We start from the raw sequence: 19,317 nt of genomic DNA, 5'->3' as shown, positions 1-19,317 counted from the left end.
CGTTTTTCAATGTTTCTGCGTTCGCATCCATAACATTTGCGTTGCCTGAGAAAATTTTATTCACTCGTAAAACTTTCCTCTTACCTCATCTTTTCCCATTAAATATGTCAATTCAGGTTAATTTCTTTTAAAATATCATCTCACATGCTCCTGACCTGAAAGAACAGAGGCATGGTTTGAGATCAGTGTATTTACCGTTGAATTCTCGGAAGATGAAGAAAATATCCGTCAAAAGAAAAAAGTAATTTCTTAACCAAAACACGAACCGCAACAGCGGAATTTCCCTCAGAACGAAAGCCCCGCCCATCCGCCGTTATGAGCGTTCGCTGGCTGCCCAAACGGTTCTTCAATCTGATTGGTCCACTCAGCCGTCCGTCATCTCGCTTCCTGCTTTGGTGAAAGTGAGGCATTATTGTGTTTTCGGAGCGATAAAGTGTCGCACTTTAAATCGAGGTGATGACTTTGTCGGTAAGTTAGAGTTTGTTGTCCATTTCAATATGTATAAAATCAAAACGTTGTTTTAACCGAGAACAAATCAAATCAAACAGGTTTGGTTAAGGAGGAAATGTTTTTGGTTCACTTTGCACGTAGTTTTTCAGTACAAAATAAAAGCGATTCGACTCAAACTTTGTTTTTATGGTCGACTGCTACTATTTTATTAAGTTTATCAAATGAAATGTGTTTTCTCCTGAATCGTGTTCTTCAATGGAATAGATTTAAACGTTATTACTCGCTGTACGTGTTTCGTGCACGCGCAGGTCCGGAGGTGTTCACATCACCATGTCCGGCGACGCGCATCACGGTAGGAGGCGACGACACCCCAAAATGTACATGTTCGCGTCCGACTATAAAGTGCAGGACCACCTGGAAGGAACCATTCGCCTGCAGCGGGGGCAGCTCTGTCTGGAGCAGGAGGGAGGAGGAGGAGGACACAGGGCTGGGAGAGGAGACTACCTGTGGGTGAAGGTAAGAGAACTGTTTCCGCCACAGAATAGTTTATATCTCACAATTCTGAGAAAAAAGTCTGAATTGCGAGATGTAAACTGTTAGAGATATAAACTCGCAATTGCTAGAAAGTAGATAGAATTGTGAGATTAAAAGTCGCAATTACATTTTTTATTAATAATAATAAAATAAAAAATAAAAAACCTGAAGAATAAAACTAAGAATTACAAGAAAAAAGTCAGAAATGTGAGATAAAAAGTTTTTCTTTATTCCATTGCAGAAATAAGCTTCCGTAGAGAAGTGACCACATACGCACTGTTTATCTGCAGTTATCTCCTGAAAATCATTCTGTGGTGTTCTTTGGTGTCACGGTCACGTGCTTTTGTTGTCATAGATCAGCACAGACCTCAGAACGTGTTGTTTTTGTATGCAGCTGTTTTTTTCTATGGAGGAAGTTCTTAAAGAGACATGACGTTTGTACAGGTGATTGATAATGGATCCGTGGTGAAGGTGGACCGGCAGGTGCTCAGTGAAGTCCCCTCGGATCTGGCTGGTCTGCTGGAGCCCGTCCCTGACCTGGACGTCCGTGTGAAGCTGCTGTCCCGGCCGCAGATCCTGCAGAGGTTTGCTGCTCTAGCGCTGGGCTCAGAGGTGCGGGTCTTCTGGAACCGCAGCCAATCAGAGCTCGCTGAGGCGGAGCTTCGTTTCCGCGGCCCCTTGACCAGAGGAAGCTCTGCCGTTTATTTCGGGGTTCAGCTGAAGGCAAGTCTGAGTGTCACAAGTGAACAATACACAGCAAACAAAATTTTATATATAAACAGGATACATTCATTTGAGAAGCAAAATTGTGATGTAAAAGACTAGAATAAATTAGTATGTTGTATATAGAATATAAATAGAATATATGCGTTTATTCATCTCACCCCATTGGCAATTTTTGATTTTTTTTTTTTCCCCTTGTTTTAAGCATAAATGTAGTGTAAAGTAAAGTTCAATTTATAACTAAATTAATGTAATGGAAAAATTAATTAATTAATAATAATGTATAATAATAATACAAAATTATAATTCTTATAATTATAATAAGTCTTATTTTTATTAATAATAATAATATATTGAATACATTTAGTGTAGTTTGTTGAAAAAAGCAGAAATATAGTAGCAAAATAAATAATGAATTATAATAAAATATTAATTTGTAAACTTTTGTGTGTGTGTATGTATATATATATATATATATATATAAAATATAAAATATAAATATATAAAATATAAAATAAAATTTGTAAAAAATAATATATATATATTTATGTGTTTGTGTATATGATTCATATTAAAATTCATTATATTCATAAAATTATATTGATGAAACATGCTTTATAACAAATTAAATAATAATATATAATAATAATTTTTAAATTATAATATTTATAATGATACCTGTTGTTGTTGTTATTATTATTAATAATAATAGTAATAATAATATATTTAATAATACATTTATTTAGTGTAGTTTATTGAAAACAAGCAAAAAAAGTAGCAAAAAATTAATTATAATAAATTATAATAAATATTTATATATAATATTTGGAATATATATATATATTATATATAAATTAAATGTATATTCATAATGATTCATATTAAAATTCATATTGTTCATAACAATTATTACTTTTTTTTAATTAAATTTAATTATACATAAATAATTGTGTGTATATAATGAATTATACAGATATGTACTAAAAATATTAAATATATTTTACATATCTCTTTCTCAAATAAAATATTTTTTTATAAAATGTATTTATACATATTTATATTTTTAATATGCTTTATAAAAAAAAATAATAATAATACATAATAATAATAATGATTAAAAATATAATATTTATAATGATAATTATTGTTACTACTAATCATAATAATAGTAATAATAAATGTATTTAGTGTAGTTATGTTGAAAATGAAAAAAGTAGCAAAAGAAATAATGAATTATAATAAAATATTTATAAGTGTATTAAATATATAATATAATATATAAATTAAAAATGTATATATGTAATGGTTCATATAAAATTTGTATTGTTCATAACGATTATTACATTTTTAAAATTAAATGTATGTATACATAAATAATTGTGTATATATAATGAATTATACAGAAAAAATCTCTTCTTCTAATAAAATATTTTTATTTATAAAAAATAGTAATGAAATATTTATATTTTCATCATATGAGAATTAAACTCAAAATTTTATAATGAAATTATAATGAAACATGCTTTATATAAATTGGTATTAAGTATGTTTTTGGTTTCTCTCTGTCTGATGGTTGTGTTCTGTGGTTTCTCTCAGGGGTGGGCAGCAGGCCGCGGCAAATCTAACGGCAACTATAAAGGGCATCAGTTGTTCACGTGTCCGGACGCCTGCGGCCTCTTCCTCCCGGTCAGCGAGCTCTCGCTGCCTCGATCGTCACGAGGCGGCAGTTCCGGCGACCACGATCGCCATCCGCACCAGTCCAACCAGACACCAAACAACGGCGTCAGTCCGGTGAACATCCTGTCCCGCGCGGCAGAGTCCGCGGTTCTCTGCTCTCCGCAGCCGCTCGCTGTCGGACAGAGAGTCTGTTTCACCCAGGACGAGTCTATCCATCGGGGAACCGTGCAGTTCTGCGGGCCCTTGCCTAATCGGACCTCCTCCGCAGTTTACGTGGGAGTTTTACTGGTGAGCGTTCGTCAAGTTGAATGTAAAGTTCATTGTTAGAAAGATAACTTACTGTGTTCAGATAATGTTCATCTGTTTGTTTAGGATCAAGCAGTGGGATCATGGGATGGATATTATAAAGGCACCAAACTGTGCTCCATCACATCGCCTGAGTTTGGGGCTTTACTTCCTCTTTCCAAAGTAACCCCAGGTAACATCACAGGAATAAATTACATTTCACTGTATATTCACATAGAAAACGTCTGTTTTAAATTATAATAATATTTCACTGTTTTTACTGTATTTTTGATCGAATAAACACAGTCTTGGTGAGCAGAAGAGACTCTTTCAGGGAGAGTAAATGAGAGGCCGTTTTCATTTTGGGTGAATTATTCCTGTTAAAACTAAAGGCTAGAATAACTTATATGATCTATATATATTTTTTATGTTTTTTGTTTCACAGAAAGTAGATCTGAACGGTCTCCTCTGGCAGTAACCAATCCCAAACCACTTCCTAAACTGCCGGCGTTGCCCAATAAAACCGCCCTTCAGCCTCCGTCGCCCACCCACAGCAGAGAGCCCGCGCAGACACCCTCAGACCGACCCCTCATCCAAGCGGCCATGCTAGTGACGGCGAAAAAAGCCCTCCAGCCCCCGTCCTCCTCCGTCCCTAAAGCCGCTCTGAAACCTCCTCCGCTCACCACGCCCAAACCTGCTCTGCAACCTCCCCCTGTCCCGCTCACCAAACCCCAGGCCCCGCCCACGTCCCCAGCCACTGACCACTCGCGCTCTTCAAACGGATTCCACAACCTCCCCTCTCCACCAATCGCAGAGCAGAAGGTGGAGTTTGGCAGGTGGTTAGAGGTGGGGTCCATGGTGGAAGTCAATGACCCGCCCCTTTTCGGAGTGATTCGCTGGATTGGACAGATCGGCGGCGTCTCGGAGCCGGTCGCTGGAATTGAGCTGGTACACAAACAACTAATTTAATTTAACAAAAAAGAAATATATTAATAATAATAATAATAATAATTCAATAGTATGCAATATAAATAAGAATTATTATTAATAATAAATACATTTAATGTGGTTTATGTTTTGTTTTCCAGGATCAGGAGTTGTCCGCCGCCACGGATGGCAGTTACCTCGGTGAGCGTCACTTCCGCTGTCCTTCCAACAAAGGGCTGTTCGTCAAACTGAGGAACTGCAGACGCGACTCCAGGTTTCCTGAGCCTGAACTGCCCATTAATCAGGTCGATCGCTGCAACTCTATAGGTGCGTTCATGTTCGTGGAGCTGGTCTGATTTATATAGCGCTCGACACGATGGACACTGTTTCAAAACCGCTTTAAAATATATGTTATTGTATATATTATTATTATGCTATAATATAGAAGGCATAATATATGTGACCCTGGACCACAAAACCACAAAAAGTTGCACGGGTATATTTGTAGAAATAATCAACGATACATTGTATGGGTCAAAATTATCATTTTTTTTCTTTTATGCCAAAAATCATTAGGATATTAATTAAAGATCATGTTCCATGAAGATATTTTGTACATTTTCTACCGTAAATATATCAAAAATGTGTGTTTGTGAGTGGATATGCATTGATACGGACTTCATTTCGACAACTTTAAAGGCGATTTTTCGCAATATTTTGATTTTTTTTTTTTTTTTTTGCACCCTCAGATTCCAGATCTAATTCAAATAGTTGTATCTCAGCCAAATATTGTCCTACCCTAACAAACCATACAATGATTATTTATTCATAAATCTCAATTTCAAAAAATTGACCCTTATGACTGGTTTTGTGGTGTAGGGTCACATATTATATATACTATAAAGCATGAGAATGCATACAATTGCAAAAATATATAATTTCATATTATTGCTACAAAAATACTGCAGGAATAATGTTTTAAATTCTTAAAAAATGTTATGCAGAATCCATAAAAATACATAAAAGTGCAAAACATATAATAATGCATATTATTACATTTATTAGTTTAACAGATGCTTTTATTCAAAGCGATTTACAAAAATATATTGCAGCAATAATTCTTTAAGGTCCTCATTAAGCAATTAAAAAAAAAAAGCCTTAATATTTATGCATAATCCATAATAATGCATAAAAATATATAATATTGCAAAATTATTATTATATTGCAAAAAATATTGCAACAATGTCCTCATTTAGCTATTTAATTAAAAGAAAAGTATGCCTTAAGATATTTATACATAATGCATAATAATACATAAATTGGCAAAATATATAATAATAATGCATACTATCACTGCAAACATATTACAGCAGTAATGTCTTAAATTCTGTAAGGTGTTCATTTAGCAATTTAGTTTAAAAAAATGCCTTAATATTTCTGGATAATCCATGATAATGCATGCATTTGCAAAATATATAATCATGCTTATTATTACTGCAGAAATATTACAGCAATTTCTTAAATTCTGTAATGTCCTCATTTAAAAATGTAAGAAAATTAAACCTTAATATATTTATACATAATGCATAATAATATTGGCAAAATATATAATAATGCATAATACATTTATTCATTTAGCAGATGCTTTTATTCAAAGCGACTTACAAAAATATATTACAGCAATAACGTCTTCAATTCTGTAAGGTCTTCATTTATCAATTGAATTTAATAAAGCGATAATATTTATGCATAATCCATAATAATAATGCATATAATTGCAAAACATATAATAATGCATATTATTACATTTATTTATTTATTTTACATTGCTTTTATTCAAAGCAATGTAAAATAATAGTAATAATTTCAAATTTAAAACATGCTTTAATATTTATGCATAATCCATAATAATGCATACAAATTTCAAAATATATAATATTCCATATTATTACTGCAAAAAAAAATTACAGAAATTATGTCTTAAATTATGCAATGTCCTAATTTAACAATGTAAGGAAATTATGCCTTAATATGTTTAAAAATGCATAATAAGGCATAAATATATAATGCTTATTATTACATTTATTCATTTAGCAGATGCTTTTATTTAAAACGACTTACAAAAATATTACAGCAATAATGTCTTAAATTCTGTAATGTCCTCATTTAGGAAATCATGTCTTAATATATTTATAAATAATGCATAATAATACATAAAATGGCAAAATATATAATAATACACATTATTACATTTATTCATTTAGCAGACACTTTTATCCAAAGCGACTTACAAAAAATATTGAAGTAAAATTTTTGCAAGGTTTTCATTTGGCAATTTAATTAAAAGAAGATTATGCGGTTTTGAAGGCTGCAGTAGTGTGTGTGTGTGTGTGTGTGTGTGTGTGTGTGTGTGTGTGAGCGAGCGTGATCAGTCGATCTAACAGTGAGTGTGTGTCTCAGCGTTTGCGAACTGGAGCAGTGAGCGTGTGGAGGAGAACACTCCTCCTGTGTCGGGTCTGGACGCCCGGCTGACCTACGAGGGCTTCAAGAAGGGCATTCAGGGTCACCTGAACTCCTGCTACCTGGACGCGTCTCTCTTCAGGTACACACACTTCCACTGACTAAAACATGTAAGCGATTCAGTGTTGAAGCGCCACCTTCAAAAACAGCTTGATGGAGTCATATGGTGCCAAAGGTCCTCATTTAGCAATTTAAATAATACAAAAATATATGCCCTTGTATATTTATGCATAATTCATACAATTGCGAAACACATGATGTTGAAATAGCTGCTAGTTTCAGGTTGTGTGTGTCTAATGCTCTGGTGTTCCTCTGGTGTGTTCTCAGCATGTTCTCGTGCTGCAGCTCGTTTGATTGGCTCTTGTTCTGGCCCACGGGACCCGCCAACAGTAAAAGCGCTCAGGATCTGCTGCGCTGTGAGATCGTCAATCCTCTACGCAGGTGAGAGTCCTACCGCATGCGTGTAAACCTGTATATTTGAATTTAAAATAAATCTGCCGTCACTGCGGCAGACGGATGAAAAATGTCATTTGCCGACCCCGAACATGAGTTTTTGGACAAAACCATCATAAGATGCTGTGAATGTGTGTTTTCTGCAGGTACGGCTACGTGTGCGCCAGTAAAACCATGGCTTTACGCAAACTTCTGAAAGCAGAGACGGCAGATTCTGGATTTACCAACGAGGAGAAAGGTGTGTGTGTGTGTGTGTGTGTGTGTGTGTGATAGAGAGCATGAGGAAAAGATCAAATGTCATGAGGAGATTTTCACTTTGAAATGCATCAGAGCTGATCGTAAATGAGCCGTTTGATCTGATCATTATCAGTCTCCTGTAAACCTGCTGTTCTCAGATCAGAGTCAAGTCACCTTTATTTATTCAGTGCTTCATACAAAACAGACTGTTTCAAAGCAGCTTTACAGTGATAACAGGAGAATGATTCAATGAGCTTCATATAGACCGAGAGAAAAACACTGATGTACGAATAAAAAAATGTATATGGGCTGTTCTACAGAACTGGTGCAAACTGCTGTCCCACAACCGATAAACACATTAAAAAAGCATTTAAGTATTCAAATTTTAGATGTTTACTAAGATCCTTCTATTATCTATTGAATCCCACAACAATATTTAAAATATCAGTAAGCTTAATATATATAAAATCATCATTTATTGGGTACTTTAAATAGGGAGGTGTCTGTCCTGAACCCTAACCCCTAAATTTCTACTTGTGAAAATGACATTGAAATAATTTTTGATAGTTAAAAATTTGATATTTTTGAAGTTTGATTTTATTTTTAAATCATGAAACTTTATGTTAAAGAATGTGTCCCGCATGTTCATGTCACTACCGAAACGTGTGTTTGAGTCCATTGTCTGAGACTGATTTTAACACACTTCTGCATTTTTGATCAGGAAATATTCCTGCCTCTCATAGCCTCTCTTCACAGTAGATAGGTCCATCATTTTGAGTTAAATGTGTTCAAAAGTCTGAAAATCTGTGTGGAACTTTAAGGAACGTCACTAACAAACACCTTTTTCTGCAATTAAGCAAACTTTTTTGGGTGTTATTCCATTAAATTTAGTTTTTATGTGTGTACAACTGTTCAGAGCTGTGCTAGCTAACCATGTGCTGATTATCATCTTTGAGCGGCTCAAAAGTATCTAAAATTGTCACTACCGAAACAGTCACAACTGAAACATGTCATCATTGTTTTGGTAGTGACAAAAGGGAACACTATCATTTATTTGGGGAAATAAACACAAGTTTAGTACAGTTATGCAAATCATTAGTATTTTAATTAGTGTTTTAGTATGCGAGTTAAATCCTGTAATGTGATGTGGTCACTACCAACACATTACTGTCACTACCGAAAATGTGCAGTCACGACCGAAACATGGGATGTTTAGTCAAAAATAAAGTACATTGAATGATCAACTAAGATGTTATTATAGTGTTTGGTTCAGTGTTTATTCAAACTAATGAATCCTTCACTTTCAAATCAGTATGATAAACTTTTACAAAGAAAGATTGGATTCAAAATACAACAAATCTTATAAATTACACTTGAAATATTGTTAAAATTGTAATTATTATTGATTTACCTGTGAAAACATTTTAAAAACAGCAAAAAAAATATATTCACAAGGTAGATGTAAAAAAAAAAATCTTAACAGGTCAATGTAACTCTTCTTATTAAATTATTTATTATTGTGTTTCGGTAGTGACAAATTTGGAGAGAGGAAAAATATTCCAAAACTTTCTGAAAATACAATATGAGAATTAACTGTACAATTACTAGAAATGTGTAACTTGGATATTATACAGTTTGCATACATACAACATTTGTGGAAAAATACACATTTTTCTCAAGATGTTTCCGACTCTGACTTTGAACCAATTCTGTAGAATGACCCATATATATATATATATATATATAACTTCATCCTGAAGTTCTTTCCATATTTCACCTGCTTATGATTTTATTAATGTCACACAGACTCTATTGAGTTTTATAGTTTTTTTTTTATATAATTTATAAGTAATTATGCTTGTATATTCTGTCACACACATATAGACATTGACATTTTCATACAGTTTTGGTTATTACAAGTAGGTCCTATTGTTAGTGGCTTATTAATTTAATACATGTCACGTGTTGACATATGATTATTTGACTTCAAATCAGTCTGAAATCATCCTGTAGTCTTAATTTGTTAATTTATTGAAGTGAACAGATTAATAATGATGTCTTGTTGTATATAATAATGTGTGTGTGTGTGTGTGTGTGTGTGTTCAGATCCAGAGGAATTCCTCAACCAGCTTTTCCTGCTTCTCCGGGTTGAACCACTTCTGAAGATCAGGTGAACATCCACCCATCCGTCTGTCTGTTTCTCTATTTAAATAATTCCCACCCAAAATAAAGGGGCGGGGCCTGGTTGAGTTAGTAAACTGGTGGTTAACAACAGAGAATATGAGGAAAATAATGAACCTGTTCTAGTAGAGCCCAAAAACAACATCAAGACTTTGAGAAAGAGCATAATAGATCTCTTTAAATCCGTATCAGTAACACCTGCAGCAGTGATGGTGGATTCATCTGTGTGTGTGTGTGTGTGTGTGTGTGTGTGTGTGTGTTTGCAGGTCTGCGAGTCAGAAGCCGCAGGAGTGTTTCATCTATCAGCTCTTTCCTCCGTCTGTTTCGGCGTCTCCAGCATCTCCTCTCGTCTCTCCGGTGTCCGTGTGCGCGTCTCCGCCTCTCTCTCCGATCCCGCTCTCGTCTCCGGCCGCGGCGCTCCAGCGTGTGGCGAGTGTCCAGGCGCTGCTGGAGTCCTCCTTCATGCACTCGGGGCTGAAGCTCACAGAGGTGCTCACAGGTTTATATCTGCACAGATGTTATTGTCATTGTGGTGAGTGGATCTCTGGAGCGTCTCTTGTTTCCTCAGGCTCCGTCATGTCTGCCGCTCCTCATGCCCAGATTCGGCAAAGAGTTCAAGATGTTTGACGCCATTCTGCCCTCGCTGACCCTCGACGTCACTGACCTGCTGGACGAGGGTGAGCGCCTCTTCATTCATTCGTTCATTATTTATCTTTTTAAAGTGATCAATCATCATTATTTCATTTTTATTTATGATAAAATATTTGTATTTCAGTTCACTTGTATTATTTCTTCATTTGATATTCTTTAGTATATATTTATACATTAATATATTTGATATTGTATATTAATTTATGTATTTACAAAGTATTTTTGTTTTTTTATTTTGTCTATTATTTATTCATAATCATTTGTCCTTTTCATTATTCTATCTGTTGATTCATATATGTTAGGAAATAATTTTGTTTATTTCATTTTCATTCATTGATTTTTTTTTTCCCCCATTATTTTTTTCCCATTTCAATTATTTATTTTATTATAATTTATTGTATTTACTTTATAATTTTATTATCATGATTTTATTTAATATTTTTATTTCTTCATTGTTATTCTTTAGTATATTATCTATATTATCTATTTTATAGTAAATTTATATAATCACATTTGATTTTTTTTATTTAAAAACATATTTTATTTCTTTATTATTATTCATAATCATTCATACATTTTAATTATTCTATTCATTGACTCATATAAAAAAAATATTTTTATATGCTTTTATTTGTTTATTATTTATTCATTATTTGTTATTCTTTTTCATTCATTAATTTTTCCCCCTTATTTATTTTTTATTTATTAATTTTCATCATGTATCATTTATTTTATATTTTATTATATTTATCTTTTCATTTTATTGTCATGTATTTTTTATTTAATATTTTTATTTCAATTACCTTTATTTTTTAAATATATTCCATATATTATATTTTTGTTATTATTTATTTAAAATATTTTATTTGTTTATTATTTATTCATAATCATTCATACATTTTAATTATTCTATTCATTGACTCGTATAAAAATAAAATATTTTTGTTAGTTTTTAAAAAAAAAAAATTTTAGTTTTCATTATTTGTTATTCATTTTCATTCATTGATTTTTTTTTTTTCCCTCCATTATTTATTATTTATTAATTTTCATTATTTATTATTTTAAATAAAATATTAAAACAATTTATTGTATTTATTTTATAATTTTATTGTCGTATTTTTATTTAATATTTATTTAATATTTTATTATTTATTTTAGCATTTTATTGTCGTGTTTTTTTTTACATTTTTATTTCAATTACCTTTATTTCTTGATTGTTCATTATGTATTTATTATATAATAAATGTATATAAATTGGATAAACAATGGTATAAATGTTTATTCAGAAATATTTTATTTTTTGTTTCTTATTGTATAGTTCATTCTTTTATTGTTTTAAGAATTTTTAAAAAAATATATTAATTTATTCATAATTTTTTTATTATCATTAATTGATTTTTTTTTTTTCCACATTATTTGATTCATTCACTCATACACCTCTGTGTGTGTGTGTGTGTGTGTGTGTGTGTGTGTGTGTGTGTGTGTGTGTGTGTAGCTCTGCGTCAGTGCAGTATCTGTCAGTCGGTGGCGCAGTGGGAGTGTCTTCAGTGTTATGAGGATGTTGACATCACACCCGGCCAGTTAAAGCAGTACTGCAGCACCTGTAACACACAGGTAAACACACACACTCACACGTGATGTGACGGCTACACACTCGCACACTGTTCACATGACGCGTCTCTCCGCTCCGACAGGTTCACACACACAAGAAGCGGCAGACGCACAAGCCGACGCAGGTCAGAGTGCCGCGGGGCTCATGGGAAGGGCCGGTTTACGGGGCCCGGCAGCTCATGGATCTGTTCGCCGTCACCTGCATCGAGACCAGCCACTACGTGAGCTTCGTCAAACACGGCCCCGAACCCACAGACTGGCTCTTCTTTGACAGCATGGCCGACAGAGAGGGTAATACTTCGATTTATTTTGTTGATGTTCATATTCTTTGAAGAACTGTTTCCTACTGTTCCTTCACTGTGTGTGTGTGTGTGTGTGTGTGTGTGTGTCTGCAGGAGGAGAGAACGGCTTTAACGTGCCGCAGGTGCGAGCGTGTCCCGAGGTGGGCCGTTACCTGAGTCTGTCCGCGGACGAGTTCGCTCGACTCGACGCCGCCTCGCTCCGAGATCCCGTCCGCCGCTTACTGTGTGACGCGTACATGTGTCTGTACCACTGTCCTGAGCTCAGCCTCTACAAATGAGAGTGTGTGAGTGAGTGTGTGTGTGTGTGAGTGTGTTTCACAAGAGGAAAGCATGACACTGTAAATAGTTATATTTGAAAAGATGTCTTAGTTTTAACACAACACAGTATATGTCTGTTTACAAATGTAAATGTTTAATTTTATAAAAAGAATCATGAAGTTTCTTCCATGTTTTGTTGTTTTTTTTTTCTGATGCAAAAACCTTATTTAAGGATATTATAATCAAACAATTTACAAATAATCAAAATACTTATTCTTCTTATTTGATTATTTTATTGATAACATACTGTTTTAATAAAACATTAAAAAGTAATGCTTTTGTTTAGTAAAATCATAAATACATAAATAATACAAATAAAAAAAATCTATATATGTGTTAAATATATTCAGTTTGGGCATTTAAAAATAAATATTTAGTCTTAGAGAGAAATGATTGAAATAAAAATGTTAAAAAGTTATTAATTTGCATATTTATTGGGCGTGCATAGGTGAAATGTGTATATGTTGACTATAGATGATGAGCATCAAAATAATAAAAATAAAATAAATGACTATTTTTGGACATAACTAAGCAAATATTAAAAATTATTAGATAAACTAATTTAAAATTCTTAAAATTTGATTCTTTATTAATAAAATGAAATATTTTTAGTTTAATAAAATCAATAAAAATAGTAAAATAAATATTTAAATAATATCTTAATATTTAGTCTCAGAGAGAAATTATAAAAATATAGTTATTCATTTGCACATTTATTGGGTGTCTGCTAGTCCGCTGAAATGTTTGTCAATCAGTGGAGTTCATTCCGGCTGGAGCGTCATCTCTGACGTCATGCGTCGGGGACGGAAGTGCTGCTGTCCGCATGACGTCATCTGCAGGTTCCCGTGAAGAGCAGCAGAGCTTCTGATATTGCATTATTTCATCTTTATTCATCATATCTGAATCAGTCTGATCATTTACTGCTCCAGATAAACATATAGTTATTCTCGCTGCTCGACGAGCTTCTGAAGGTGAGAATCTGACGATCATCGACATCAACATTCATAACACAAATATTTCGACAATACTGCGCTCTCATTGTTACAATATAATTAAAACATTATATATTAGTATATTATTCTAAGACCAAACGTCAATATGTTCCTGCATATTTATTTTTATGGAAATTTTACGTTGTTAATCTTTACGGTATCACATATATGTCAAAATACTGTTTGGATCGAGAATATTTGTATTCTGCCCCTTATTTATGAACATTGTAACGAAACAAACATAATGTCACTTACAAATCATCAAAAATACTGCTTCTTATTTGATTCTTTATTAATAACATGTAATATTATTGGTTTAGTAAAATAATATTTAAATAATATCTAAATAGATATTAAATATATTTGGTTTTGCAGTTTAAAGTCTTAGAAATGATTGAAATAAAAATAAAAAGTTATTAATTTGCATAATTGGGTGTCTGTTGCTGATCTCAGGATGACGTCACCAGGCGGTCAGGGGGGCGGAGCTCTGTCGACGAGAGGCGGAGCCGCGACCAAGAGGATGAAGTGGGCCATAGAGCTGAGCCTGGGCAACAGCAGGTGCTTCAACACGTCCATCCGCTACAACCACGGTAACGCCAGGGCAACCACATAGCAACGCCCTGGCAACCGTGCTGAGTTTAACACATGCAAACAGAAGATTTCAGGAAACTCTTTGTGTCTGCAGGAGTCGCAGTGACAGGCAGAGTAAAGACGGTGACGTCATGTATCCAGTGGGATACTCCGATAAACCCGTCCCGGACACCAGCGTACAGGAAGCCGACCGCAATCTGGTGGAGAAGGTGAGTGTGTCATATACTCTTGATGAGTACTTAATATCTATCTGTCTGTCTGTCATGTTAGCAATGTGCTAAATCATGTTAGCAACATGTTAAATCATGCTAGCAATGTGTTAAATCATGCTAGAATCATGTTAAGAATATGTTAATTCATGCTAGAAACAAGCTAAATCATGCTAGCAGTAGTGCTGTCAAAAGCATAGACTTCGGTACCAAGTTGGTAATGAAACTTTAAAAATGTGACGATACCAGCATTTCCCCCTAGCATTTTAAGTGCTTTTGAGCGGATTCTTATGTCTGTTTATGTTTTTGAAGCGTTGATCATTGTAGCCAATCACAGACATATCTGTTGAGGGCTTGAACACAACGGCCAATCAGAGGTGTTTAGAGAATTCACTCAACAGCGGAGTATCGTCACATTTTTTTTAAATTTCAGTACCAACATAGTACCGAAGTCGGTACGTTTGACAACACTAGCTAGCAGCGTGTTAAATCATGTGAGCAATGTGTTACAACATGCTAGCAACCTTAAAACATTTTAGAAGTGAGCTAAAGCAATGTGAGAATTCATGTTAGAAACATGTTAACAATGTGTTAAATCATGCTAGAATCAAGTTAGCAAAATGCCAAATCAAGTTAGTAATATGCTAAATTATGTTAGTAACATGTTAAATTATGTTAGAAACATGCTACCAGTGTGTTAAATCATGTTAGCAATGTGTGACATCATGTTAGCAACCTTAAAACATGTTAGCAATGAGCTAAATCATGCTAGCAATGCGTTAATTCATGTTAGAAACGTGAAAACACAATGTGCTGTCATGTTAGAAACATGCTAACAAAGTGCAAAGTGCTATCAACATGTTAAAAAATGTTAGCAATGTGTTAAATCATGCTAGAATCATGTTAGGAATGTGTTAAATCATGCTATCAATGTGTTAATTCATGTTAGAAACATGTTAACAATGTGTTAAATCATGCTATAATCAAGTTAGCAACATGCCAAATCAAGTTAGTAACATGCTAAATTATGTTAGTAACATGTTAAATTATGTTAGAAACTTGCTACCAGTGTGTTAAATCATGTTAGCAATGTGTGACATCATGTTAGCAACCTTAAAACATGTTAGCAATGAGCTAAATCATGCTAGCAATGCGTTAATTCATGTTAGAAACGTGAAAACACAATGTGCTATCATGTTAGAAACATGCTAACAAAGTGCAAAGTGCTATCAACATGTTAAAACATGTTAGCAATGTGTTAAATCATGCTAGAATCATGTTAGGAATGTGTAACATCATGCTAGCAATGTTAAAACATGTTAACAATGTGTTAAATCATGCTATCAATGTGTTAATTCATGTTAGAAACATGCTAAAACATGCTAACGGTGTGTTAATTCTTGCTAGAAACATGCTAAATTATGCTAACAGCACGTTAAATCATGTTAGCGATGTGTTAAATCATATTAAAGTGCTAATTCTTGTTAGAGATGTGAAAACATGCTATCAGTGTGTTAATATATGCTAGAAACATGTTCAATCATGCTAGCAGCATGGTAAATCATGTTAGCAATGTGTTATATCATGCTAGCAACATAAAACATGTCAGCAATGTACTAATTCATGTTAGAAACATGTAAAAACATGCTAACAATGTGCTAATTCATGCTTGCAACATGTTATATCATGTTAGCAGCGTGCTAAATCATGTTAACAATGTTAAAACATGCTAGCAATGTGTTAATTCATGCTAGAAACATGTGTAAACATGCAAACAATATGCTAATTTATGCTAGAAATGTGATAATAATGCTAGCAGCATGTTAAATCATGTTAATAATGTGTTACATCATGGTAGCATCATTAAAATATGTTAGCAATGTGTTAAATCTTGCTAGCAATGGACTTATTCATTTTAGAAACATGCTTGCAACATGTTAATTTATGCTAGCAACATGCTAAATCATGTTAGCAATGTGTTAGGACATGTTAACATTTTATTGACTGAGTAAACCCTTCAAAACTTTTCAAAGTTATTTCAAACTTTCAGACAAAAGTTTAGTCGAAAACAATTTAATTTTTTCCCCACATATTTCTATAATTTTATATATAAATAAATGGTGGATAATTAAGAGGTAACTATTGTCAAGTACCAATAAATCTTCTCAAACTACAAAATATTGTAGAATAAATATTATTGAAACAAAATCTAGTACATTTATTTCATTTTAAACAAATGCTGCACTGCGTGTGTTGGGTCTGTGTTTGATCACGAGTGTTTGTGTGTCTGTAGAGATGCTGGGACGTGGCTCTGGGACCGCTGAAGCAGATTCCCATGAATCTCTTCATCATGTACATGTCTGGAAACACCATCTCCATATTCCCCATCATGATGGTGTGTATGATGGCGTGGAGACCCATCCAGGCGCTCATGTCCATGTCAGCCAGTGAGTAACTGCGTCCGTCTACAGTCTTGCTGTCATGATTCATATCCTCTCGTGCTCATTCCCAGTGTGTTTGTCTGAAGCGTTCAAGCTGCTGGAGAGCTCGAGTCAGCAGTGGCTGCAGGGTTTGGTGTATCTCATCGGAAACCTGCTTGGTTCCGCCCTCGCCATCTACAAGTGTCAATCAATGGGGCTCCTCCCAACACACTCCTCTGATTGGCTGGCGTTCATAGAGCCGCCTCAGGTACGTGAATAATACATGAGGCTGTGTTCATATTCACATACATGTGCTTTCTGACTTGTGTCTGTTTTCTCCACAGAGATTGGAGATCATGGGCGGAGGAATGGTCATGTGACAGACACACACACAGAAACACACACAGACACACTCACACACGCTGCGTATTTAACATTAACATTTTTAACTCCACATGCTGATAATTAAGTTATACTTTGTAATTTGTGTTTAACAGAGAGCTTTTATGTTTTGATCTGTTCAGTGCTTCAAATTAATAAAGTTTGTTTAATGTTTTGCTGCTTGGAAATAGGGACAACTTTTTACTTCCCTTTTGACTGTTAAATTTTGCATTTTGTGTGAATTATTTGTCATTGATGTTTAGGTTATTATAAAACAAAAAACACATCATATTTCATATTTCACCCTAAATGCAAATAAGGAAACAATAAGAAGGATATTAAAATGTATTTTAATATAAAATTTTAGCTTAAAATAAATATATACATAAATATTGAATTATTCATAATTAATGTTTAGGTAAAGTAAAATCTGAGTCATATTCCACCCCAAATGCAATTGAGAAAACAATATTACGAACTTTTTTTTTTTTTCATATTAAAATGTAATATAAATTTTAGCTTAAAAGAAGGATATATAAATATAGCTGCAAGCAGCATTTATTGGGGTTCAAGCGCTTTAAGGCCTTTAAGCAAGTAAAAAGGTATAATGTTCAATTAGCAAGCCTGTAACCACAGATCATAGATGGAAAAGACCATTTACAGGCAATTTACCTTAGGAAATAAATGTTTTTAAAGCTTTTTAACAGTTATAGCGCCACCTATTGTTGGATCTCCATAAAAAATGGCATGCTTCTTTAGAATCAAATGCTGCATGTGCTCACCTAATTTTGTGAAGTTGAGTTTTCGTTTTAGATTTATAGGCTTTTGAGTATATTTTGCCACGGCCATTTTTCTAAATGGCACTGTTATTGCTATAAGGGTAAAGTTCAACATATTTTGATAATTATTGACCTAGAGAGTCCAGAGAATTGTACTGCAGTGGTTTTATTGAGGTTGAGCGAAAAACCTAGGGCTAGTTCGTGAAAGTTGGTTTTTGAAATAATCTCCAATATTTAATGATCGAATCGATGGACAGCGGTGGTCCTAGAGGCAAAGTTGCTCAGAATGAGGAGTTATACCATGTGGTACGAATGTTGTGGGCATGTGCGAAAAATTGAGTGATACACAATCCTTTACGCATGTGAAAAACACGAAGTCAACCCCCGGTGGCTGATTTCTTTCGAATTTCTCACAGGCCTCTAGGGTTGCAAGTCAAACAGGCCCAGCAAGTTTTGATCCGATCAGTCTCCATTAACCTTATCTGACAGCCGCTTGAAACTCATCGGCCGACGGTCGCCGTGTTTTTCGAGATGCACGAATGTCCTTGAAGACAATTGCGGCACTTTGGACAAAGACACTGCATGCCAGTTTTCAAGTCAATCAGACTGACTGTTGCATAGTTATAGCCGTTTTTGTGTTCTTTTCATTTTATAGCACCACCAAATGGCCAGTCGCCATGTCCACAGGCCGAGCCCATACACAGGTGTACAGAGTTTGGTGAAATTATCTCATTCCGTTCACAAGTTATAGCTGCTTTAGTAAAAGTGGCCATGCCCACTTTGAACGTGTTGCCGTCCTGTCGCAGACGTAAATAAAAATTTAGACTTTGTTTTTGATAATTATTGATAATCGGACTCCAGAGATTTTGTTTTGCACTGGTTTGGTTCCGATCGGGCAAAAAACCTAAGACTAGTTCACAAAAGTAATAATCTCCAATATTTAACGATCGATTTGATTGACAGCGGCGGTCCTAGAAGCAAAAGTTAATCTAAATTACAGTATAAATATTGCGTGCGTGCGTGAAAAAAATTGTGTGCTATACAGACATTTACAAGCCTGAAAAACGCAATGGCG

General features: G+C 34.1%; 2 protein-coding genes across 2 annotated transcripts; both read left to right on the top strand.

Moving 5' to 3' along the window:
* The first annotated feature begins 335 nt into the window (after positions 1–335).
* si:cabz01101003.1 (ubiquitin carboxyl-terminal hydrolase CYLD) lies at positions 336–12,994 on the top strand. Its single transcript, XM_051901220.1, has 16 exons — positions 336–468; positions 759–966; positions 1,429–1,707; positions 3,304–3,672; positions 3,757–3,862; positions 4,115–4,617; positions 4,758–4,923; positions 7,058–7,199; positions 7,445–7,558; positions 7,717–7,808; positions 9,914–9,977; positions 10,255–10,477; positions 10,557–10,665; positions 12,135–12,253; positions 12,334–12,541; positions 12,646–12,994. Exons 2-16 carry the CDS (start codon positions 781–783, stop codon positions 12,828–12,830), a joined length of 2,865 nt encoding a protein of 954 aa, XP_051757180.1. The 5' UTR covers positions 336–468; positions 759–780; the 3' UTR covers positions 12,831–12,994.
* A 636-nt stretch (positions 12,995–13,630) lies between these two features.
* Positions 13,631–17,651, top strand: emc4 (ER membrane protein complex subunit 4). Its single transcript, XM_051901272.1, has 6 exons — positions 13,631–13,841; positions 14,316–14,420; positions 14,548–14,662; positions 16,956–17,109; positions 17,190–17,350; positions 17,427–17,651. The coding sequence occupies exons 2-6, from the start codon at positions 14,317–14,319 to the stop codon at positions 17,460–17,462; spliced, it is 570 nt and encodes a 189-aa protein (XP_051757232.1). The 5' UTR covers positions 13,631–13,841; position 14,316; the 3' UTR covers positions 17,463–17,651.
* Positions 17,652–19,317: the final 1,666 nt, after the last annotated feature.

Source organism: Ctenopharyngodon idella, chromosome 7 (assembly GCF_019924925.1).
Source record: "Ctenopharyngodon idella isolate HZGC_01 chromosome 7, HZGC01, whole genome shotgun sequence".
NCBI lineage: Eukaryota > Metazoa > Chordata > Actinopteri > Cypriniformes > Xenocyprididae > Ctenopharyngodon > Ctenopharyngodon idella.
This window is presented reverse-complemented; position numbering and strand designations above follow the sequence as displayed.